The following is a 26,229-nucleotide window of genomic DNA, read 5'->3' as shown; positions in this document are numbered from 1 at the left end:
CTACCCTAGTTGAATCTGCCTCTGAAGTTTTGCCTACTAATGTGGTTCCTATAGAATTATCAGACACCATCCCTTTGGATGTCTCTACCCCAGCACGTGGTGCTGCTAGGCCTCCTGCAGCCATGTCTATTAAGGCCTTTGCCAGGGCTAAAGCAGTCAAAACTGCTAAATCAGTGCCTGTTAAGCCCCCCCCTCACACAGGCCCAGTTCCAGTTCTCAAATGCTTACTCTGGCAGAGGATCTCATCTCTTTAATAAGGGGATCCCAATCTCACCCAGACAGGGCCTCTCAGCCTCCAGAAAAGAGACCTAGAGCAGAGCCCCCAGAGCCAGTGTCCTCAGATGATTCTTCTGATGATTCAGACATTACAGACCATCCAGAGGCTCCTTTTTCTACTTATGAAGATTCCGATGCTGAAGAATCTATTCCATCTGCCTCTCCACCAGAGGAATTTTCCTTTGGGGAAACCTTACATGCCATGAGAGAGCAATTCCAATGGCAGGGACAAGATTTCTCAGATTCAAGAAAAAGGCTTAGGACCTTTCTACACTTACCGCAACATAGGCCCTTAGCTATACCTCCAGTTCTGCCTGTTGTGGATGATGCATTTAATGATGTTTGCACTGCTCCTGATACTTTACCTCCAGCCCCGCCAAACCAGATAGGTTTTACAGGGTACGGACACTCATCACCACCTATACAAGGCCCCACTTGCAGATCCTGAGACTATCTCCCAGGGGCCTAAGGCAGTAGCTTCGACCTCAGCAAAAACCCTCTCCTTCTGAAAGGGAATCCAGGTCCTTAGAGAGATGGGGTAAAAAAGTTTACACCTCTGCTACTCTTTCAGCTAGAGCTTTGAACTGTCAGTTTCATATGATCCAATACCAAGAGTTTATGCTTGATCAGTTAACTAAGAAACTGTCCTCTGATGACTCCTTAGATAAGAAATATGTTTTAGAAATGGTGAATAACATTCAGCAGGGTAGTAACCATTCTTTAAAATGTGGCTATGATGCACTGGAAGCTTCATTTAGATCAGCCATGACTGGCACAGTTATAAGAAGGCATGCATGGTTGAAAGAACAGGTCTTGCCGGATCATGTTAAAGCAAAGCTGTTAGATGCTCCTATGGATAAGGCCAGTCTATTTGGTTCTCCTGCTCAGCAAGTAATGATGAAAATGGAAGAGAAGGCAAAATCTGTACAAACAGTTAAAGATTTCTTACAGGTTCAGCCCCCAAGGTTTAGCAGGAACTGGCCTTCCAAAAATTGGTCCTTTCCAGACTCCTCTAAATCTCAGAGAGGCAGGAATAGACGTTCCAGAGGCAGAAATCAATCCAGAGGAGGTGCCTACAGAGGACGCCAGTGGCAAGGCAATAACCAGCGAGGCACAGACACAACCACTGCCACGCAACAGGACAATCACAGTGACTTGGCTCTGACACCGCCTACCAGGGAACAAATAGCAGCACCCTTAGGCAGAAAGTTAGCCTTATTTTCAAAAATTGGCACTATATCACAAAAGACAAGTGGATTTTGCAGACCATAGACCAAGGCTACAGGTTTCACTTCCACACCTTACCAGTAAAAGAGGAATGCCAAACCTACCTCCAAATCAGAAAACAGAAGCTCTAAAGCAGATAGCTCAATTAACAAAGATGAGAGCTGTGGAAAGAGTACCACCAACAGAACAGGGCAAAGGATTCTACTCCAGACTCTTCCTAGTACCAAGAAAAGAGAAAAGTTGGAGACCTATTCTCGACCTGTCCGCCTTTAAACACATTTATCATTGTCCCAAAATTCAAAATGCTGACCCTACAGCAACTTCTTCCCATGCTGGGCAAGGAGTGTTGGCTGGTAACTCTAGATCTCAAGGAGGCATACCTGCACGTCCCCATACGACCAAATTGCAGAAGATACCTCAGATTTCTTGCAGGATCAGAGCATTATCAATTCTCAGCATTGCCCTTTGGCTTATCTACTGCCCAGAGTATTCACAAAATGCCTGGCATCAGTAATCGCTCATTGCAGGCTACAGGGAATCCAAATTTATCCATACCTGGACGACTGCCTGATGCAAGCGGACAACAAAAACAAACTGACAAAAGACTTACAAAGAGTCATTTGCTTACTACAAGCCCTGGGATACACAGTCAATTAAAAAAGTCAAGACTAATACCATCCCAAACAAAAACATTCTTGGGTGCAGAATTGGACACAGTAAAACAAATGGCATTCCTAACTGCAGAAAAACAAGAACAACTCCCTCATTACTTCTTGGCATTAACAAAGCAGAACAAACTAACAGCAAGGAAAGTACTGCAGGCCTTGGGCTTCATGGCATCATGCATAATCCTGGTCCCCCATGCCAGATTGCATATGAGAAAACTACAGTGGTACCTAAAGAATTTATGGTCTCAACACAGGCACAGCTTAGAAACCGAAATACCACTAATCCCATGCCTGAAACAAGAATTCCTATGGTGGGCTCAAGCATGCCAGTCAAACCCAGGCTTGCCCTTCCACAACTTTCAAGCAAGCCAAACCATCACAACGGACGCCTCAGACCTAGGTTGGGGCCCACATGCTGGACAAATGCATACAAGGATTATGGACCCCAGATCAACTGCACCTGCACATAAATCAAAAAGAAATGCTGGCAGTAAAACTAGCAATCCAGAATTTCAGACCATTCCTCAAAGAAGGCCATTTGATGATAAGGACAGACAACACCACAGTCATGTGGTACATCAACAAACATGGAGGCACTCATTCATACCCCCTATGCCGAATGACTCTGGACCTATGGAATATGGCTCTGAGCTACAACATTCAGTTACAGGCAATATTTGTACCGGGAAAAGAAAACATCCTAGCAGACATGTTAAGCAGAACTACCTCGGATGCTCACGAATGGATGCTACACCCGGACTTCTTCAAGGCCATCACACAGAAGTGGGGAATGCCACAAATAGACCTATTCGCATCCCCAATCAATCACCAGCTCAGGAAATTCTGCACAAGGACATACCACCCACTTGCATGGAAGGTGGACTCTCTATCCTTCAGTTGGAAAGGCCTGACAGCATATTCATTCCCACCTCTTCCTTTGATGCACAAGATACTACTGAAAATCAAAGAGGAGCATCCAAGGATAATTCTGATAGCTCCAAATTGGCCAAGACAACACTGGTATCCATTGCTGAGGAGCATGTCACGGTGGAGAACGTGGACGCTACCCCTGATGCCTTTGATGTTAACTCAGAACGACTACAACATCATGCATCCAAATCTAAAAACTCTGCAACTAACTGCCTGGAACATTACATAACAGCAACTAACCCAGATTTATCCCAAAGGGTTAAAGACATTATCCTGGAGGCCCGCAGACCTTCTACAAGAAGGAACTATGCAGGGAAATGGAAAAGGTTTGTCATTTGGAGCACTGAAAGAGGAAAAGATGTGTCAAAGATAGATATTGCCAACATCCTGGAGTATTTGGCCGAGCTTCTCCATACAGGCCTGTCCTATTCCTCCATCAAGATACATGCATCAGCTATTTCTGCAGAATACAGCTTCGATCCCCCTGTCTTCTCACATCCTCTACTCAGGCAGTTCCTCAGAGGAATCAAGAATGTAAAACCTCCTAGGAAACCACCATTACCAGCATGGGACTTGAACTTTGTGCTAGAAAAATTGACACTCCCTCCATTCGAACCAGCAGCAACAGCAGATCTTCAACACCTATCCTGGAAAACTGCTTTCCTACTGGCAATTACTTCAGCAAGAAGGGTTTTGAAACTACAGGCCTTAATGGCAGTACAACCCTTCCTAATCTTCCATCCAGATAGAGTATCCATGAGAACTAATCCTACATTTATGCCTAAGGTGGTATCCAGAGTGTCTCTAAACCAGGCAATCCACCTACCTACCTTCTTTCCCAATCCACAGAACAGGGGGGAAAGACTGCTGCATACCTTGGATGTACATAGACAGTTGCGCTACTACCTGGACAGAACCAAGGGCAATAGAAAAACTGACCAGCTTCTAGTGGCCTATGCAACAGGAAGGAAGGAAAAGCAATTTCCAAACAGACAATTTCCAAGTGGATAGGAAATTGCATCAGATTATGTTACTCCTACCATGGAAAACCAATTCCACAGAACATAAGACCTCACTCTACAAGGGCTACAGCCACTACCACAGCTTTCTTACGAGGAGTGGCAACCAAGGACATTATTGAGGCGGCTACTTGGACCTCCGTGCATACATTTGCCAAGCATTATAACTTACCTCTATACTCTAGATCCCGAGCAGGGTTTGCCACTGCTGTATTGCAAGGGATCCTAACTACACCATAATTCTTCTTCCTCCTCCCCTAGTTTGGCTATGGTATTCTACCCATTTGTTATGACTGCAGATGCATCCTTGAAGGACATAGTACAGTTTTGTACCTACCATAAATGTAGATGTCCGAACAGGATAGCATCTGCAGTCAGGATTACCCACCCTCCTTCCCCTCTGTGGTATTCCTAGGGTATTTACCCTCCTAATAGCTAGCTGGGGACCTCTTGTGGTGTATTTGTTTGTATATATGTACATACATGCTTATTTTTTGTGTTTGCCTATTTTTTTTGGAAACTTTGGCATTTACCCAAAATTTAGTTTTCCAAGAGGGCGACTGGCATCTGGGGCAAGAAACACTGAGGAAAATGGCGTCGGCTGATGCCTTTATACCCGAAGACCAGCAGAGATGACGTCGGGTGAAGTGCGACACCAGCCGAGGCCAGACCCAGACTTTGGAATCCGGCCGACCGAAGGGCTGCCTGACGACAGGACAACCCATCTGTTATGACTGCAGATGCTATCCTGTTCGGACATCTACATTTATGGTAGGTACAAAACTGTACTTTCTGCATCATTGATGCTTCACTCTCTTAGCTTAATTTGCACTTCTTATATAGATGTGTCTGTATGTATGTGCATATATATATAAGTGCACCTATCTGCTGCTTGACTATGCACTTTTAAATGTGCTATACTTTTTCATTAGCTTTCAGCTGTTCTGCATCATTGATGCTTCACTCTCTTAGCTTAATTTGCACTTCTTATATAGATGTGTCTGTATGTATGTGCATATATATATATATATATATATATGTGTGTGTGTGTGTGTGTGTGTGTATATATATATATATATATATATATATATATATATCTAAATCTAAAACCCACAACATCTAAAAGTCTAAAATGTGCATCACAACATCGAACTTTACCAATCACGTGAAAATAACATCCCCTCTACATCTAACGACACCAAACTAACAAACACACTTTTTACTATGTTTCTGCAGGGAGAGAAACCCCCCCTGCACCCCCCCATGTGGGGGGCTCTACCCCCCACACCTCCCCCCTAAATTAAATATACCAACTTCGAGATAGCACTACAGTGGGGAAAAAGTTATTTTCCTAACCTCACTTTATCATGATCACCATAAAGAATGTACACCTAATGTCTACAACACTTACCTGTATGGCAAAATAAACACTATATAAATAATAACTATAGAAATAAAAACAACACTATCTCATAGTGATACCACAAGATTAACAGATTAAACTATAACATTTACATGTTTGATGATACACTACTACGTATTGTACATTTTAGATGTTATGAAATTCGATGTTATGAGTTTTAGATGTTATGGTCTCGTTGTTTTGAAATTAGATGTTATGAGATTTTGACATTTTGAAGTGAAACCATACATATATACGTGTGTGTGTATATATATATATATATATATATGTATATATATATATATATATATATATATGTGTGTGTGTGTATATATATATATATATATATATATATATATATATATATGCACACACATACTTGATGTGTGTTTTTAAGCACTTTATTTGGGGTCAACTGTTAGGATAAATGTGTACATTGAGTAAGTGTATGTGTATTTATTTTACCATATGTCGTCAGAATATATACACACACTATAATATTTATGTGGTGCATGTGATTATGCTCTAAAATTCTGAAAATGACAAATCAGTTGAGCATTAAAGTGGCGTGAGACTCTATCATTACAATTGTTAAGCACCCGCTCCTTAAGTTGCTAAGGTCAGATCTAGCTCTAGGCAGTCAAATCTGCCACTAATGACAAGTAAATAACAGTGGCAGTACTGATATCCAAGGGGATAATGTGTCCGTCTTACAAAATTTGAAAGTAGCTATTATAACTGGTCTATATTATAACGTTGAAATCTACAAAGATCGAATGTTATAATATAGAACCCTAAACATCGAAATCCGCAAACATCGAACAGTCAGAATAGCGATTTTTTTTTTCCCAGGGGAAAAAAAATCACTATTCCGAGAAACATGCACACAACACAAACACACACAAAAAAATAGCAGTCCACACACATACACTTAAAATCCTACACCTAAACTAAACTTTACATGCACTACTAGCTATCCACTTACCTTAACCTGACCCTAACCCTAAGGTCCGTCACTATCGCACGCTCACCCACTCCCTAACCCACCTAACCCGCCCCCTAACCTACACACAACCGCACACTTACCTGACCTGCTCCCCAACCCTAACTCACCTAACCTGCCCCCTAACCTACACACAATCGCACACTTACCTGAACCTGACCCGTAACGCTCCAACATATCGAGCGCTGAAAACAGCAAAGCCACAGCAATGGCCCACCAAATTCTTTCCCTGGGAAAGAATTTGGTGTCCTGCATCTTCGCTGTTTTCAGCGTTCGACAAAACTGGTTCGTTATTATAACATGCCAACTTTATAAAATTAAATGTTATAATATAGACCCATTATAACAGGATGTTTTCACCGGAATATTTTTCCCCGTAAAAGATACTAACTCTGAAACTCAAATGTATGTCCCTGTTCATTGACCTCAATTCTCCATGATTTGGCAACCACAGACTTTTTAAGAAATGGACCAAACAAATGAGGCAAAAATCTGAGCTGTTGAGAGGGGGTGAAAGGTGAGCGTAAATGTAACGGGAAGCATTACACTGCCTTTCTGACAGTGCCCCCCTAAGTGCTTTATGGCTTTAACACTTTTTTTATTCTGTAACCAGTAATACATGGAGCATATAAAACCATGCACTATAAAGAATTATAATTGGGTTGGCGATCATAACCTGTTTATTATGTGTTCTCGACATTGATGCCAATAAATTCTCCTTGTGAGCTTCGCTCTCAAGGTTAATTACTTTGCATCCATGTCAAGAACACATAATCTGGTTATGATCAGTGAACCGCTCATAATCCTTTATATTATGTCTGTTTGTGGATCTGAAGTACTGTCATATATTCAGATTGTTATGTAAAGTAAATGCATTGCTTTCTAGAACAGCTAAGTAATTTCTGTTAAATATGTGATTCACTTCTGTAATAGTACTTCACTGTTAAAATTGTTTTTTTTTCTTCTTTCTTCTAGGTTATAGGATTTACTTCCAGTTCTATTGCAGCATTCATTGCTGTAGTGGGGATCCTATCTATAGTAGCACAAGTACGTTTTTATATATTTAGTATCTCTTTGTAGTACACTTTACATGTCAGAAACCCAGATTCACAAATTCATTGCCCCAAATGTGTGAAGAGTTATGTATACTAGGCTTACTTTGTGCAGAATTTCAATGCTTCCCTGCAGTTGTAGTATTCAGATTAAAGATGATTTTGTTTCATTGACTCCATAGTTTTTCAGCTGATTTGTTTTCTCCCTCCCATAGCTATCATTTGATTTTACAGTGCATCTGCCATAACTTTTCCACTGCTGCCGAGATCTACTATTTTTCCAGCTGCAGAAATTTTAAGTCAATATTGTTTCCAGACTGAAATTTAATTCAGTTTTGTTTTTTGATTGTAGCCCAAAGTAATAATGTTGGCTAAGTATACTTGTGTTTACTTTTTAAAAATATATCTTGGACATTCTAGAAGTAAATAGTCTACTTAATTTTTGCATTATTTTGCTTAGTAGAAGTTATGTAAAACAATTATAACATCTGTGGAAAGGTATTACTGTACATTATCGAGGTACATTCAGTCATTCACTACTAGTTGACGATAGTTGTTAGCCTGGTAAGAAGAAATCCAGCCTTACGTAATAGTGAGGAGGAGGATGCAGGTCTTTGGGCTCTTTGGTAGACAAAACTTTCATAGGCTGTCATATACCTTTTCCTAGCCCACAGTGCACATCAGTGCCAGTCGTGCTCATATCTTCATTGTCATACTACAGCTCAGCTGAATTTCAAATGGCCTTAGTCTGACAACATTTTTGTGAAAAGTGCTCATGTGTAGTTGCTGTCTGTTGTAGTACTTCTCTAGTTCTTATTTTGAATTAACATTTTTTTCTGCTGTTTTAGTACTTTACTATATCAAGAATGTCCTTTTTATCTGGGCCAATGCCAACCTTTAATACTTTGCTATTTTTGTATAATGAAAAAAAAAGGTTTTCTTGACTCACTGTTTTTGTAAGGTATTTTCTTAATGTTGTTTCATTTTTGCTGTTTGTATTATGTTAAGCAGCTGTCCTTCATTCAAAGTAGACTGCAGTTTCTGAAAGTTTCATAAAGAGGTTTTCTCTCCAGGACTGATATGAATCATTTTTATGGTGTGGGGAATACTGCCTTAAAGTGCACTGTTTATACACAGTACTTTGCCTTGACATTTCAAAATAAGCACGGTCAATTGTGGTTACACTTAACTCTCACTTGTGAGAGATGCAACCATATAGCCAAACTGGAGGCTAAGCTCTCTCAACTCAGTACTGGTGTAACCAGTCAGGAGGAGAAGGAAACCACACTCACTACAATTCCAGTCTCACATAGACCTACCACGACAGCAAACCAAACACATAAACACACAAAAACATATTCGGAGGCTCTAAATAAAAATCTGCCTAAGCAACAGAGACCACCAAAGCAGACACCCAAGCAACCGCTACCCCAAAACAAAACACGTGCAACACATAGCTCACAAAGTCAGTGTGCCGAACAGTCACAGCCCTTAAGGCAAAACAACACACCTAATACACTTGTAATAGGTGACTCTATCGTCAGGCACACTGAAGTCCCGCTCACCAGGCTGAACAAGGGGAAGGTCATGGTGAGCTGCCTGTGGGGCGCTAGGATCCGCCACATAACACAAGCACTCAGGTCACTCCAAGGCAAGTACAAATATGACTCAGTCATTGTCCATGCTGGTGTGAATGACCTGAGACATACCTCCCTGGACTACATGAAAGAGGCGTGAGGAGCTCTCTGAGCATGTAGCCCAGGCCGGTATGACCCTGACCTTGAGTAGCATCTTACCCTCACCAAGAATGATGCCACAATATGAAGACAAGGTGATCAATTTCAACAATTGGCTTAAGTATTGGTGTCATTCAAAGGGGATCCAATGCCTGTCAGCCTGGGATGACATGCTCGACAAGCCACGATGCTGCGCTAGGGACGGCTTGCACCTGTCACCCCTGGGCTTTCGCATTTTGGCAAAGGCTCTTGCTACCCCTATAGTGCCTTTTTTAGGCAAGGCTCAAAAGACAAACCCACCTCCATAGGTATCACAAGGGATAAGAAACTAAGAGTAATGCTACTCAATGCCAGAAGTCTAAACCTCAAGATGCACGCACCCGAAACTCTCCTTAGCATGGAGAACATCGATATCTGTGCAGTAACCGAAACCTGGTTCAAGGCTCCCGAGAGCACCCCCAGCACTGCCAGGTTATACCTCATACCATGTTTTTCTGCCCCAAAACTTGGACCGAACCACAAAAGGAGGGGGAGTATCAATATTCGTCAAAGATACCCACACCTCCAGGTTGGTGGCACAGCACGAAGCATCAGAGACTATCCATGTGCAACTAACAGTGGGTAAAACTGCCTTCCAGTTTATAGCCTGCTACAGACCACCCTCCCAAACCCAGAAACCCCACTCGGCCTTCCTGAGAACACTGGAAAATATGAAGGTCTCTCCAAACACCATTATATTGGGCGACTTCAACTACCCAAACATAGACTGGGAGCATTACTCTAGCTCCAACACCCTAGCCCAAAGGTTCCTAGAATTTATAAACTCAAATGCTATGGAACAGCTTGTTACCACTCCCACAAGAGGGGAAAACATACTGGACCTGATCATCACCAACATGGGGACTCTATGCTCCAGACCAGAAGTGTATCCCTCACTGGTAAGATCAGATCATAAACTAATCTCACTAGATATTCACATCCCGACCCCATCCCCTGCCCAGAAAACCACAGTGAAAAACTTCTCTAAAGCAAATTCCACACTCCTCAAAACCGAGGTGGAATCCTTCAAAGCCCCCGGGCCTGTGGAAAATACGGCCCAGACCGCAGAATCCTTTATAAACGCATTGTATGAACACCTCCAGGAATGCATGGATCATGCAATCCCAAACAAAACCAAGACCCAATCCTCCAAAGGCAGGCGTCCTGTCTGGTGGACCCCAGCCATAAACAAAAACTATACAATAGAAGGAGGAAGCTACTACATGATAGAGCAAAATCCCAAAAATGGAAGGCATCTCTGATCAGTATTAGCAAAAAACTATGGGCACTCATAAAATCGTCTAAGGCCAGCTTCGAGAGAAAAATTGCACAGGACACTAAGGATAATCACAAGGCTTTCTTTAGTTATGTTAGAAACCTGGGTGGGAATTCCCAGATATGCTCAGAATTAGTCCAAAATGACAAAAAATGCACCGGACCCACAGACATTGCCAACATCCTAGCTGACAGGTTCAGCGCAAACTTCTCCCCCGCTTCCCCACCAAAAGGGCAAATATCTATCCCAGCAGAGTGCTGCCCCCTGACATCTCAGATGCTCAGGTAAGAGCCGCCCTCTCCAAAGCAAAAAACACAGCATCAATGGGACCAGATGGTGTCCCGGGCTGCGTCCTGCATGAACTCCAAGAAGAACTAAACCCAAACATAAAACTACTGTTCAATCTCAGCCTTACTACAGGATATGTACCCAAAGAGTGGCATACAGCAACAGTGGTCCCTCTCCACAAAGGTGGTGCCTCAACGGATCCTGGAAACTATCGCCCCATAAGCCTGACTAGCTTGGTCTGCAAAGCTATGGAAAGGATCATCATGGACCTCATAAATAAAGATATTGGGGACCTACAGACACTGGATCCTACCCAGTTCAGCTTTGTTAAGGGCAGATCCTGCCTCTTAAACCTGGTTGATTTCTTTGAAACAGTCACCAAGGCCATTGACAAGGGGAAGGTGGTCCACACAGCCTACCTGGACTTCGCAAAAGCCTTCGATACAATACCTCACTCTGGCATTATAGATAAGCTCACCAGCTTAAACATAAACCCCTATGTCACTAGATGGGTTGCAAACTGGCTCAAGGACAGAACCCACATGGTTAGAATTGCTGGAGCCATGTCAGACTCCAAACCAGTTACAAGTGGCGTCCCACAAGGCTCAGTCTTGGGACCTCTCTTGTTCGGTATATATTTCTCGGAGGTACAGACCAACACGGAAGGACTGTGGCTGTCCAAGTTCGCAGATGACTGCAAACTGGGCGCCATAATCGACTCTCCAGCCAACACAAGCATCCTACAAAAGGGTCTCATAGAAACAGACAACTGGTGCCAGAGCCATGGCCTCAAGCTAAACGCCAAAAAGTGTATAGTCATCCCCTTTGGCAAAAACAAAGTGCCCACAAATTACCACATAGATGGTAATCCATTAAGTACGGAAGAAGTAATTAGGGACCTGGGGACCCAAGTTGATAGCAATCTCTCATTCGACAACCACGTGGCCAAAGTGGTTAGAAAATCATTTTATATAGCCCACCTAATCATGAAGGGATTCACATCTAGATCAGGGGAGGTCATCGTGCCTCTTTACTCATCCCTCATCAGGCCCATAATTGAGTACAATGCCTCTTTTGGGATGTACCTTACCAGACACCTGCAGCAACTGGAAAGACCCAAAAAGTACCTCACCAAGAGGATCAAAGGGCTCAAACAGATGCCATATGCTGCCCGGTTAAAGAAACTCCAGCTCTACTCAGTGGCATACCGCCTGCTCAGAGGCGATCTGTGCCTGACGTATAAAGCCATGTCCAACCTGGAATTAATGGACATGCTGCACCTCAGAAAATCCAAATCCCATCAAGCTGCGCGCTCGAGAGACTTGAACCTCAGCACTGAAATAAATAGGACATGCTGGAGGGACAGATTCATAACCCAGAGGCTCCCTTCACTCTGGAATAAAATCCCAGTCCAGGTTAGGCAGAGTCCCTCATTGACTCTCTTCAAGAGGAATCTTGATGAGTGGATGGGAGATCGTAGATTTACTCCGGGTATCACTTCTGTGTCACTGTTAGACAGATGCACAGTATACAAACCTCGAAAAAGGGTATAGCAAAATTCATTTTAAAATGGGTGGCGAAAGCCAAACACACTCTGGCTAGGCTTGTAAATGCCCTAGGGCAGATAGCCTAGTATGAACCTATGAACCTAAGAAAGCACTGTCTGGTAAAGCTGATCCTATTGAGCCAGGCCCCCTCTCCTTTGAGATTTACACCTGCTTTGACCTTGGAACCCTCTGAAGTTATGCTAGATTCTACTGTTAAAAAAAGGTCCAGTATTCATTCCCAGTATGTGATGTTTCCTGACATGAAATAGTGATTATTTTATCTTATATAAGACCAGAAAGAAATATGTCTATTAGTTTATTCAAGAACTTTAACACTGAAGCAAACCCCTATCACCGTATTCTTGGCTTTGACAAGTTTGCAGTGGCTTTTCTCAAGACTCAGGCCAAACTTTTCATTTGTCCCTTCTTTCTTTCCTTGGAATGCAGAACACCAGAGATTTCCTCACTGACTCTGCAGTTCCAGGTGAATGTCTGCATCAACCTGTTAGACGTCGATGCCACAAACTGCATTGGAGTCAAGACTTCAGTGTCTGCGTCAGTATTCTCAACTTAAGTACTTTTGACTTAATCTCGGCAGTCAGTGTTGATGCCGCTGATAGCCTGACCTCCATGCCTGCTGACAATCACCCCCCTGTTAGCCAGTTGACCCATTGTTTTCCTCATCACTGAGGATGAGAATCGGTTAGGAGGTGGAGTCATTAAGGCAGCCTGCTAGGGTGGTTAGAGTTTGTTTTCTTAGTTAATGGATATACAGTCCTGCATACACTTGGGTGAGCAGAGGAAGGAGGTGGGCAGTGGACTGGCCATACTGGCCATCCCTCATTGCCAACATGCAGCCCTACTTACCTATCCTGAAACCAAAGAACTGGTGTCCTCAACATAATTGCATTTCCCTGTGTGAGTGCCTTCAACTCGCCCTCTCTGGCAGAGGCAAGTGGGATATTCTCTTCCACTCCTGTCCCTGTATCCCTGGCTGCTCTAGTGCTAGAGTGGTTAATTGAACTTTCTTCACCAGGGTTGCAGTAAAGGATCCATTCCCTTGCAGAACAAAGCCCAGCAGGATTCCTCAGTGTTTGACTTGTGTTATCTCATGGCAGATTCAGTCCTTTGTGTTTGTGTTTATACAGAGCCAGCAACCATCTGATGGTTGCTGAGATACACCCCTTCCAATACACACACACAGTGTTGTTCCTAGCTTTGATGCTAACATTGTTCATACCACTGGAAAGGCATTTCACAAAGCTTGAGAGCCTTTTGATAGGTCATGCAGAGCATATAGACCCAGAACCTTCTTGCACATTCCTCAGCCAGTTTCAGCCTACAAAAGGCAGTCTTCCTATATTTGCCCCCCCCCCCCCAAAAAAAAAAAAAAAAAAAAAAAAGAATTCTCAGGAAGGCTGATTGCAAGATGAAGCATGGTCATTTATTTGCTAAATTCCTGCAGACTGATCTTGATGATGAGGGAGATTCTGGTCTCTCCCATCTCCCCACTGATCTCAGGTTTGATGGGGTCTTGGAGTTTGCCTGAAGGGATGGCCTTCTAACCCCCACAATTAACACTGCAGCAAGCTATCAAGTTAATTTGGCAAACCGCTCAGATAGTTTCTGTATTGGTAGCTGTTTTGAAAATAGCTCTGTCGCATTAGAGAATCTGGATAGATGGCCCCTGTACCAAGGGTGATTGACGGTGTTTTTTCCCATTCCACCCAAGAGAACGCTAAACCTGATACCTTAGTTTTGGTAGCTGCACTTAAGAGGGCTCCCACACCTCAGAGGGGATTATCATCCTACCATATAAGGAGTCCAGTTTGTGCACTGCTTCTAAAAAAACATTTATATTCATCCTGCAGTTTTTCATTGAAGATGATGAACTACATGGCCCATATGGAGGATTTCCAGAGAGACATCTCAGATGAAATGCACACAACTCTGGCTTGTTTGCCTGATGGCCTAAGAGCAAATTATTCTTCCACTCAGCTGTGGTTTATGTGATGGGAAATCTTATGATGCACACTTCTTGTGTGCTGCATAAGGGTCAACCAGGGCAATGTTATCCAGCATAGCTATTCGCTGGCATGTGCTTCTGTGTTTGACTGACTTTGCTGAAGACATTAGTACCTTTGTCAACTCCCTTTTAGGGAACAGTTTTGTTTGGGCCTCAACTGAAGACCTATCTGGAAGTATAGAAAAGGAAGGCAAGACTCTTGTGGCTGCTGGAGTTAACTTTTCAGCTATCTCAACACCTAAACTCATGGATGTAGATGAGCCCACGCCAAATGTGATTTGGGTACAAGTAACAGGAGTGGCAGCAGCCTGCAAAGTGTCCCAATTCTCAAGTCAGTTTTCAGATAGGTCACAGAACCAGAGAAAGGGGCTCTTTGCAGTCGTCAGGGAGCCATTGTTTGTTGGCCTGCTGCAACCATGAAGACTTGCCAAGCTGTTCCCCTCTGGAGACTGTCTAGAGCCAACTGTCCCTCCTCATTTCTTCTTGCATTTGGATCCCTAGGCTCATGTACCTTTTTCATATCTCATAGGCACACCTTTCACTATCCCAAAGTGCACAGCAGTGCCTATCCGGTCCATGTTTTCATTGCCTTGCCACAACTACAGAATGATCAGGACAGCTATATCCAGGGGTTATGAAGATCTGTTTCATATGACTTCTGTTTCTCCATGCCTTTCCTAACCCGATGTCTCACTACATTAGAAACAAGGGGCCAAAAAGGAGATCTTATACCTCCTAAACACAACAAAGCCATCCAGATGATATGCCAAATTAGAAAGGATCCAGATTTTTACTGCAAGATCTATTGGGTACTAAAAACAAGACAAAGGCCCACAGGCCAGTACTAGATGTAAGCAACCTAAATGCACTCATCCCAGACGAAACCTTTGACATGCTTTTTGTATAGTCAGTCCTTTGTTTAGCAGAAGGAGACTAGATGTGCTCTTTATACCTCCAGGGTACCTACCTCCACAGCAGAGTTGCCAAGAAATGCAGAACATTTCTACGCTTTGAGGTGAAATGAGTAACTTTAAGGTCTGTCAGGGTTTGGTTCATTCTCCTTACCCGTAGGAGGACTGAATTTCCAGTTCTTAGAGTGCTGTGTGCTGATATAAACTTTCCAATGTGTCACTCCAGCTTTCTGCTTTTGTTCTCCAGATCTTGTTTGCTGCTTGTAGTGTTTGAATTGGGTCTCAAATGGATCCAGGCATATTTTAAATTTTGATTAGTAACACAGTCCCTAGAACATGACCTGTCTATGCTTTGGTCTCACTACTGCTGTTGGTAATGAGTATGTTAAGAGTGCTTAGTGCTTCTGTACATATTGTTAGTGATAATTGTGTTAGCCTGCTAAGTACTTTAGTACTTTATTTTTTATTTATTTATGTTGCTGTTTCGTTGGTTAATGCATTTAAGGCCTGCTGTAGTTTGCCTGTTATAATTTGTCATTATAGTGGTTGAGTGTTTAGTATTTGTGTACTTAATTTTTATATATATATATATATATATATATATATATATATATATATATATATATATATATATATATATATATATATACTCAAGTTTTATTATTTTGATGTGTCTGCTGTTACTGTTTTCATCACATGTAGAATTGCAGTAAGAGTGCTTAAACATCTTGGTACTTTTCTTGCACCTGCTGCTGTTTTTGGCGAGTATCAACTAATTTTAAAAGTACGAAGATTGCAGCCAAAAACTTCCACCCCAGGATAGACACTTTGTGTAACCTCCTTAAGTGTGATTCACCTTCAGGAAGATTGTGACATTTTATCAATAATTTGCAGTGGTGTTCTGCTGATTTGAAGGTGTAAACTGATAATAAAGGGAGTGTTACCTAGAAGGGGGTACTTCATTCTTCTACTGAAAACCTAGGTTAAAGTCCAAGGATAAATCTGAGGTAACGGATGTGTCTGTCCATGAGTATAGTTCCACACTTTCTCTTAAACTTATTTGCAGGGAAGATGGGGAACCCACTACAGAGAAAGGAGGTCTAAAGTTGGCAGTCTTCATTGTCAAAGAACAGCCCCCTAAGCCTTGCAAAGCAGAATCTTCAAGGAGGGGAAGTCTTTCCAACACTTATGAGCTGGCTTTTCCTAGCCTTCTCTTGCTAGGCCACTTCTGTCAGGACGTTTCATTCCATTTTCCCTATAGTTCTCTTTAGAAACAGGGTATGTGAAGTTGTTGAAGTTAATGTTACAGACTTGTTTAAATTTGAATCTCATCCAAGTCCCATTGCATATTCAGGGCTGACAGGAATAATATCACCCTTCCTCCATCTATTCTAGCCTCCTTATTGGTCCCTGTTTTTAGTGGCAGTTACATTAGGGCTGTCTGAACACCTTGCTGATAACAGTTTGATTTTACAGTTGACAGTGTTGGTGCCTTTCGTGCTGGCCATCTGTGTGTCCCTTAGCTTTTAGTCAGTGACTTGGGTCTGACTTCAGTGTATTCTGTTTTTTTGGCACCACAGTCAAGGTGGGAGATTTTGGCCTTTGAACTCCTTTGGCCAAGACCATCGACACTCTTTGCATCTGGTGGTCTCTGCAGCTTCAAAGCATAATACCAGTGCTTCACTGACCGTGGAATTAGGGCACCTTGATGTTGACACTGGTGTCAAAACAAATCCCTAGTTTGATGTTGCAGGCTTTAGTGCAGAGACTTCCTATTGTGTCTGCTACATTACCAGCTTTGATCGGAGACTTTTTCCAACCTATGTCTGAGGCTCTTATCACTTTATAAGGCCAGAACAGAAAACCTGACAGCATGAAGTAGAAATGTTAGAGGGTGTCTAAGCTAGAGTCTTCCACTGACTCTCTCCTGATATGTCCAAACTGAGCGAGCATTGCAAGAGGTTAAGAAAGAGGAACCACTTAAACTTTGAGCCAGGTAAAGCTGAAGACTGTAAGGCTGTACCTAGTGGATTCATATTTAGCACATTTTTATAAATGATGCAGGAAAATGGGGACATGGCCAGTTGCCCCATCTTGTGATAAAGCTGTTCAGGAGGTATTTAAAACTATCCCGTCACCTTCCTAACTGATAGCTCCTCCTCCCACAAAACACAAATACATGCGAGAGATGCAACTATACGGCCAAACTGGAGGCTGAGCTCAACATAGGACTGGCAAGACCAGTCAGGAGGAGAAGGTTACCACACACACTATAGACCCAGTCTCACATAGTACCATCACAACCTCAAATCATACACATAAACACACAAAGACATCTACCAAAACAGCAGAGGCCACCAAAGCAGACACCCAAACAACCACCACCTCAGAACACAACACCTGCAACACATAGACCTCACAGTCAGAGTGTCAAACAGTCACAGCCCTTAAGGCCAAACACAATGCCAGACACACTAGTCATTGGTGACTCCATAGTCAGACACACTGACACCAGACTGAGTAAGGAGAAGGTCACAGTAAGCTGCCTGGAGGAGCTCTCTGATTATGTAGCCCAGGCAGGACCTTCACCAAGAATGATGCCACAATACAGAGATAAGATGATCAGCTTTAACAATTGGCTTAAACTCTGGTGTCATTCAAAGGGGATCAATGTCTGTCTGCCTGGGATGACATGCTGCGGCTTGCACCTGTCACCTGGATTCCGGATATTGGCAAAGGCCTCAAATTCTAAACACAAAAAAAAAAAACTAAGGGTAATGCTGCTCAATGCCAGAAGTCTAAATCTCAAATTCTCAGTATGGAGAACATCGATGTCTGTGCAGTGACAGAAACCTGGTTCAAGGCTCCTGAGAGCACCCCAGCACTATCAGGTTTTACCTCTATCCATATTCATCAAAGACACCCACACCTCAAGACTGGTGGCGGAGACCATCCAGGTGCAATTAACCATAGGCAAGACTGCTCTGCAAATTGTAGCATGTTACATCACAAACTCAGGAACCTCACATGGCCTTCCTGAAAACACTAGGGGATAAATGTATCACCAAACACCATCATACTAGGTGACTTCAATTACCCTAATATAGACTGGGAACACTACTCAAGCCCAAACACCCTAGCCCAAAAGTTCCTGAAATTCATAAACTCAAATGCCATGGAACAACTAGTCACCATCCCCACAAGAGGAGAAAACATACTTGATCTCATCATCACGAACATGGGAGCACAATGTTCAACACCGGAAGTATACCCCTCACTGGTGAGATCAGATCACAAACTAATCTCGCTGGAGGTCCTCATCCCAACCCCACCTGAAATAAAAGACCACAGTAAAGAACTTCTCAGCCGACTTCACACTTCTAAAGACTAGTGTGGTCTCCTTTAAGGCGGAAAACAGTACTCAAGCCGCTGAATCACTTACAAATGCCTTCTACCAGCACCTGCAGGACTGCATGGATAAGGCAATCCCAAGCAAAACAAAGACTCTTCCACTCTGGTGGACCCCAGCCATAAACAAACTCTACAACAAAAGGAGGAAGCTACTACAAGATAGAGCAAAATCCTTAAAAGGTAAGACACCCTTGATCACTATAAGTAAAAAACTAAGAGCTCTCATAAAATCATCCAAAGCAAATTTTGAGGAAAATCTCAAAAGACAATCATAAGGCCTTCTTTAGCTATGTTAGAAACCTGGGAGGAAACTCCCAGATATGCTCAGAACTAGTTCAAAATGATGTGAAGATTACTGATCCTACAGACATTGCCAACATACTGGCTGACAGGTTCAGTGCAAACTTCTCCCCCCCCAAAAGGAGAGATATCTATACCAAGCGATTGCAGCCCCCCAAACATCTCCAAGCCCAAGTGAGAACTGCTCTCTCAAAGCAAAAACACAGCATCCATGGGACCTGATGGTGTCCCGGCTGTGTGCTCCAACTCAACGAGGAATTAAACCCACAGCTAGGACAGCTGTTTAATCATAGTCTTACCTCTGGATTCCAGGAGTGGCGCACTGCAACTGTGGTCCCACTTCACAAAGGCGGTGCCTCCACCGACCCTGGAAATTACGCCCATTAGCTTGACAAGCCTTATCTGCAAAGCCATGGAGAGGATCATAATGGACCTCATAAATAAAGACATAGGAATTTGCAGACTTTGGATCCATCCCAGTTTGGCTTTGTCAAAGGCAGATCATGCCTTCTAAACTTGGTTGACTTTTTCAAACAGTCACCAAAGCCATTGATGAGGGAAAGGCAGTCCATACAGCCTACCTCGATCTGGCAAAGGCCTTTGATACAATACCCCACTCGGGTATCATTGAAAAACTCATCAGCTTAAATGTTAACCCATACATCACAAGATGGGTTGCAAACTGGCTGAGTGACAGAACCCACAGGGTCAGAGTTGCTGGCGCCATGTCAGACTCAAAGCCTGTCACAAGTGGTGTACCACAGGGCTCAGTCCTGGGCCCACTCTTGTTTGGCATCTACTTTTCAGTACAAGCAAACACAGGAGGGTTATGGCTGACAAAGTTTGCAGATGACTGCAAACGCCATAGTAGAAAACACATCTGACACAGATATCCTTCAGAAGGGTCTCACAGAAACGGATAACTGGTGCCAGAGCCATGGCCTAAAGTTAAATGCCAAGAAATGCATAGTCATTACCCCTAGCTACCAAATAGGTGGCAATCCACTGAGTACAGAAGAAGTTATCAGGGACCTGGGGACCCAGGTTGATAGTAGTCTGTCATTCGACACCCATGTAGCTAAAGTAGTTAGGAAGACCTTCTACATTGCCCACCTTATCATGAAGGGATTCTCATCTAGATCAAGGGAGGTCATAGTCTCCCTATACTCATCACTCATCAGACCAATGATTGAGTACAATGCCCCATTCGAATGTATCTGACCCGACACTTGCAGCAGCTGGAGAGGCCACAAAAGTTCCTCACCAAAAGGATAAAGGGTCTCAAACATCTGTCCTATGCTGCCCGACTGAAAGAACTCCGGCTCTATTCAGTGCTCAGAGGTGACCTTTGCCTAACATACAAGGCCATGTCAAACCCAGATTTGATGAATATGCTTCACCTCAAAAATCTAGATCCGTCAGAGCCACAAGGGCGGAGACTTAAACCTCGACACGGCTATTAATAGGACATGCTGGAGGGATAGATTCATCACCCAAAGACTCCTATGCTGTGGAATAAAATCCCGGTATATGTGAGGCAGAGCACCTCGCTGGCCTTGTTCAAGAGAAATCTTGACCAATGGATGGGAGATCGCAGATATACCCCAGGGATTACCTCAGTGTCACTGCTCAACAGAGGCACAGCAAAATAATGGGTATAGTTCCCCATACTAAAGGAAGCCACAAAACTATGGGCTAGGCTTGTAAATGCCCTTGGGCAGATAGCCTAGTATGAACCTATGAACCTATGAATGAGATGGTAGCTCTCATTGCACATGAAAGAAGACCAGATAGGATCCTCCAGACCCCAAAGGACCAGAAATCCTGAGCACAGAACCTTATCTGGAATGATGAACCATGTGGTCCTCACTCCAGGGAGGGAATGGGGAGGTTGTGGGTCACTGTAGGAGGTAGCTGTACTTGTCTTCCACCCTTCACTGAAGGCAGTTAGCTACCAAGTGTGCATGCTGAGATTCCATCATACCATTCTAGATGAGATGTCCCCATTACTCAAAAAGGTGTGATACAGAGCTGAAAAGCTTGCCACTCAGGAATCCCACACTTTTCATTGAGAGTCACTTCTTTATGCACTTGAAATGCAATGGATGGTGCAGTGAGGGCAGCAGGTTCCAGTGTTACTGTATGTTGCTGTGCCTGACTTCACCTCACCAATTTCATAGAACATTTCTGAGAGACTTAGTGTCCCATTTAATTGCTTTAGGTTAGTTGGACCACTGGTTAAGGAAAGCCTGGAGGAAAGAAAGAGGCGGTCTCTCACAGCTGTTGGTGTCATGTTTTGGCTCCCCATTGCCCCTTTACAGGGATGTAGAAGAGTTTGCATCAGATGTGCTTTAGATGCAGCTAACAGCAACAACAACAGAACCAAAAGCGTGAAGGGAAGCAGCATTGATGTGGTTGGTGCATTCTGTGGTAGGTAACTCAGTGGTTGGAAGTCTTGCCAGAACCAAGGATTTAGCAATCCCCAATCCTGAGAACAACAGCAAGCAATTCTGTTGCTTTGCCTAACTGCTTCATTGTGGAGGCAGCTGGGGGCCATTTTTCCATCCTTTTCCAGCTTTAGCAGGCATCACATGCAGCACATTAGATGTAATATGTAAAGGCTGTGCTCATATCTTTCTCTCCCACCACAGCTGCACACTCTTCCCCTCCCCAACATCATAAACCCTCAAAAGAGGATAACTTGACTGGAGGTCTCTCACCACCTCTTAAAAAAATCATAAAGGAGTTCCCACTGGATCAGGTGGGGTCTAGAGATTAGTCCATATTCTTTTCTTTGTCAGAAGAGAGCAAGAGCCTTAGGCCCATTCTCGACTTTAGCAGCCTTGGCCACATCATACCAAAGCAAAAATTCCAGGTGGTTACAGTGGGACCAGACCTTCCTTGCTTTACAAAGAAATTGGATGGGCTACATGCACCACCAGGAGGACTTTGTGCATATAAAGACTGACAAGGAGGTCCCTACAGTTCTAGTTAGGAGTCGGTCATTAGCAGTTCAAGGCCCTTTTAAACTACCCTCTGTACACAGGATCTTCCACAAACTACATTGTTACATCTGTGTGAATCAGAGGCTGCAGGTAATCCAATTCTTCCTTTACATAGATGACCGGGTTCTGACTACTCTGGCTTTATTGAATCTAATTTCTACCAGAGATTCTCTTTTCAGGAAGTTCCACTCCTTGGGAGATAATACAATCTTCAGATATTTGGGATCATACAATCTTCAGATATTTATCAGCCTCTTATACCACTAATGTTGTTATGTGGCAGTGGGAGGAAGTCATTAAAAGCCTTTGGGGAATTCAGGCTAGCCAGTCAGTCTGCCTGTGGCCATTATATCCTACTACTAATGATTGCAGTAGCGAATGTACTTGGACATCTATGTTTATATTAAGCTGCTAACAAAATTGTATTTTCCCCTTGCTCTGAATCTACTTTTTGGAGAAGCCTCTCTGGTTGAGGCCCTTCAGAACCTTTTTGATGCACCTGTCCTATAAGCCTCACCTTGAACTTTATGATGTTAACATAACTGATTGGCTTCTCCAGTTCCAGTGGTAGCCCAGGACAGTATATACCAGGTTTACCTACAACTCACTGTTTTCTGAAAAGTGAAATCATAATTGGCAATGAAAAGTATTACAAAAAACATGCAAAAAAATTACCTACTCCATGGTTGCATCACAGTGGACAAAAGGAGAAAAATTCTCAAAAAGCACTCTACCAGCTCACACTGAGCAGCACATCGTGTTAAACTGTCAATGATATTAAATTTTCACATTAAAGCCACTCTTCAACCAAGGCGCAAACCACTTGTAACTAGGCCTGTTTACCCAGCTAGGGTTGCTTATATCCTTTCTGTCCAGTGAAGGCCAACACTAGAAAAACCTACAGAAGTTAGTGGTCAAATTTTCTTTTTTTCTTTTTTTAGTTTAGGTGTTAGAAAATGGATTGGACTCCTTTTTTGCTGCATTTCCAGCAATACTCTATTATCTTTCACAAGTAATTGACAGAGGCCTCAACTTTTCTTAAAAGCACACATTGACCATTTTGTGTTTCCACCAAAGTTTCTACAATCATCAGTATTTTCTATTAAGGTTAGTAATTCCTTTCTAAGGGGCATTTTTATTTTTTTAATCGGGCCCCAGTTAAGAGCATCTATTCTTCAGTGAAAACCTGTGTTTTGTATTAGAACAGTTCACAATCCCTCAATTCTAACATCCTTGAGGAAGGAACTAGAATTTCTTCCAAAACATTTTGTTTCATGGTGGTTATATCAGCAAGAAAGATTTCTGAACAGTGTAGTCCTCCAAAGAAACCTTGCTTTTCTGAACAATGTTATCCTCCGAAGAAACCTTTCTTTCTTGCCCAAAGTACTTCAGAAGTCAAACTCAGTCAATTTATTAGTCTGCAAGTTGTAGTTTTTGTTTTGTGGATATGGCACAAGACTATAAGCAATATATATGTGTGTGTGTGTGTATATATATATGTATGTATATATGTGTATATATATATATATATATATATATATGTATATATATATATATATATATATATATATATATATATATATATATATATATATATATAAATAATGTGTGCTGCTGCTGTAACTTTGGATTTTATGAATACCTTTGCAAGGCCTTGCATGCTGGATTTGATTTCTCATTCTAGGTATTCCTTTGAGGCTACAATTATTCAGGATATCATTTCATGAAGCTTTGTGGAAAAATCTTCAGGGGAGTATGTCTTAATGGTGATTAGGACAAACAAGACCATGTCAGGTTCAAGTGTCATGTATTTGACATAAATTTGCATAGTTGTGTTTCAGCCTCTTCACATCCTTGTCCACCTTGCTTCATCCTGGCTCCTGCCAGAAGGTGTTTCTGAATGTGTGATGTGTGTGTGAGAGTGTAGATGTTTCTTATGTTCTGCTTTTGAGTGGCCTACGTCAAATCTGGCAATGAAGGCGGATCACAGAGCTCTGTGGGTAAAGGGGAGAAGTTTAGATCAGTATTAAGCAGGCTGTAAGCAAACTGTTCAGTCTTTGTAATGAGAAGGGTGAGCCATGTCTCTGCAGATATATCGTTATGTGCTTGGCAAAACATTCAATTCCAGACTCATCCATTTGGTCACACCTCAGCCTCAAGTGTGTTTTCTAGCTCTGCTTATCTTTGTTTTCAGAATTTGGAGGTACCGAAGGGTCTCCTCCACATGAATGACTAGTTCCTGGCTGCTCAATTCATGCTTAGCCTGGTATCAGTGAGGGAGCCTCTGCTCAAACTATTCCAATCTGTGGAGATTGTGATTATAGTTTGCAGTCTGGATGCCATGTCATCCAGAGCAACACTATCCAGATACACTGGATATAAAAAGTTTACACACCCCTGTTAAAATGATAGGTTTATGTGATACAAAAAAAATGAGACCACAATAAATCATTTCAAAACTTTTCCATCCTTTAATGTGACCTGTAACCTGTACAATTCAATTGAAAAACAAATGTGTTAGGGGAAAAAAATATATAATAGGTTCATAGGTAGGTACTGGGCTATTGGCCCAAGGGCCTACTTAAGTCTAGCCAACAAGGTTCTCTAAAAAATAAAAAACATACAATAAGCTGTTTGCACAAGTGTGCACACCCTTAAACTAATACTTTGTTGAAGCACCTTTTGATTTAATTACAGCATTCAGTCTTCTTGGGTACACACCTGCCATCATTTAGAGAGAGACTAATTAACCCCAAATGAAGTTCAGCTGTCCTAGTAAGATTTTCCTGACATTTACTCAGTTGCCTGCTACAGCAAAAGCCATGGTTCACAGAGAGCTTCCAAAGCATCAGAGATATCTCATTGTTGAAAGTGAACGGTACAAACAAATTTCCACAGCATTTGGATATACCATGGAACACCGTGAAGACAGTCATCAAAAAGTGGAAAAAATATGGGACAACAGTGACGTTGCAAAGAACTGGACATCCTTCCAAAATGAAACGACTAGATGAAAACTGGTTAGGGAGGCTGCCAAGAGACCTACACCAACACTGAAATAGCTGCAGGAATTTCCGGCAAGTACTGGTTGTGTATTACATGTGAAAACAATCTCCCGTATTCTCCATATGTCTGGACTGTGTTGCAAGATGGAAGCCTTTTCTTACACAGAAAAACATCCAGGCCTGGCTAAAATTTGCAAAACAATACATCAAGTCTCCCAAAAGCATGTGGGAAAATGTGTTATGGTCTGTTGAGACCAAGGTTGAACTTTTTGGCCACAATTCCAAAAAGTATATTTGGCGCAAAAACAACACTTCGCATCACCAAAAGAACACTATCTTGTGTAGCATGGTGGTGGCAGTGTCATGCTTTGGGGTTTCTTCTCTTCAGCTGAAACTGAGGCTTTAGTCAAGCTGGTGGGAATTATGAACAGTTCCAAATACCAGTCACTTGTGACCCAAAACCTTCAGGCATCTGGTAGAAAGATGAAGAGCAAGAGGAATTTCATCTTTCAGCATGACAGTGACCCCAACCATACATCCAAATCAACAAAAGAATGGCTTTACCAGAAGAAAATTAAAGTTTTGGAATGGCCCAGCCAGAGCCCAGACCTAAATCCAATAGAAAATATGTGGGGTGACCTAAAGAGAGCTGTGCACAAGAGATGCCCTTGCAGTCTGACAGATTTGGAGCACTTTTGCAAGGGAGAGTGGGCAGATATTGCCAAGTCAAAATGTGTCATGCTGATAGACGCCTACCCAAGAAGACTGAATGCTGTAATTAAATCAAAAGGTGCTTCAACAAAGTATTAGTTTAAGGGTGTGCGCACTTACACAACCAGCTTATTGTATGTTTTTTTTATTTATTATATTTTTCCCCCCAACAGATTTGTTTGTCTTTCATTTGAATTGTACAGGTCACATTAAAGGTGAGAAAAGTTTTGAAATGATTTATTGTGGTCTCATTTTTTATATCACAAAAACCTGGCATTTTAACAGGGGTGTGTAAACTTTTTATATCCACTGTACGTAATCCAGCCTTTTTAAGGCAGTCTCTTCCCATTTGACACAAGCAAAAGATATGGGACACCTTTGTCTTAAGGTATTGATC

General features: G+C 42.5%; 1 protein-coding gene across 2 annotated transcripts in view; it reads left to right on the top strand.

Annotated features, from left to right (window-relative positions):
• LOC122795868 (hippocampus abundant transcript 1 protein-like) overlaps positions 1–26,229 on the top strand; it is a gene marked incomplete in the record, with an annotated part of 997,490 nt that overhangs the window by 685,157 nt on the left and 286,104 nt on the right. For both annotated transcript variants that reach the window (XM_044064280.1, XM_044064281.1), the window contains 1 exon segment: positions 7,501–7,572. In XM_044064280.1, the coding sequence (XP_043920215.1) occupies positions 7,501–7,572 (72 nt within the window).

Source organism: Protopterus annectens, chromosome 2.part2 (genome assembly GCF_019279795.1).
Source record: "Protopterus annectens isolate FY-2018-M chromosome 2.part2, PAN1.0, whole genome shotgun sequence".
NCBI lineage: Eukaryota > Metazoa > Chordata > Ceratodontiformes > Protopteridae > Protopterus > Protopterus annectens.
This window is presented reverse-complemented; position numbering and strand designations above follow the sequence as displayed.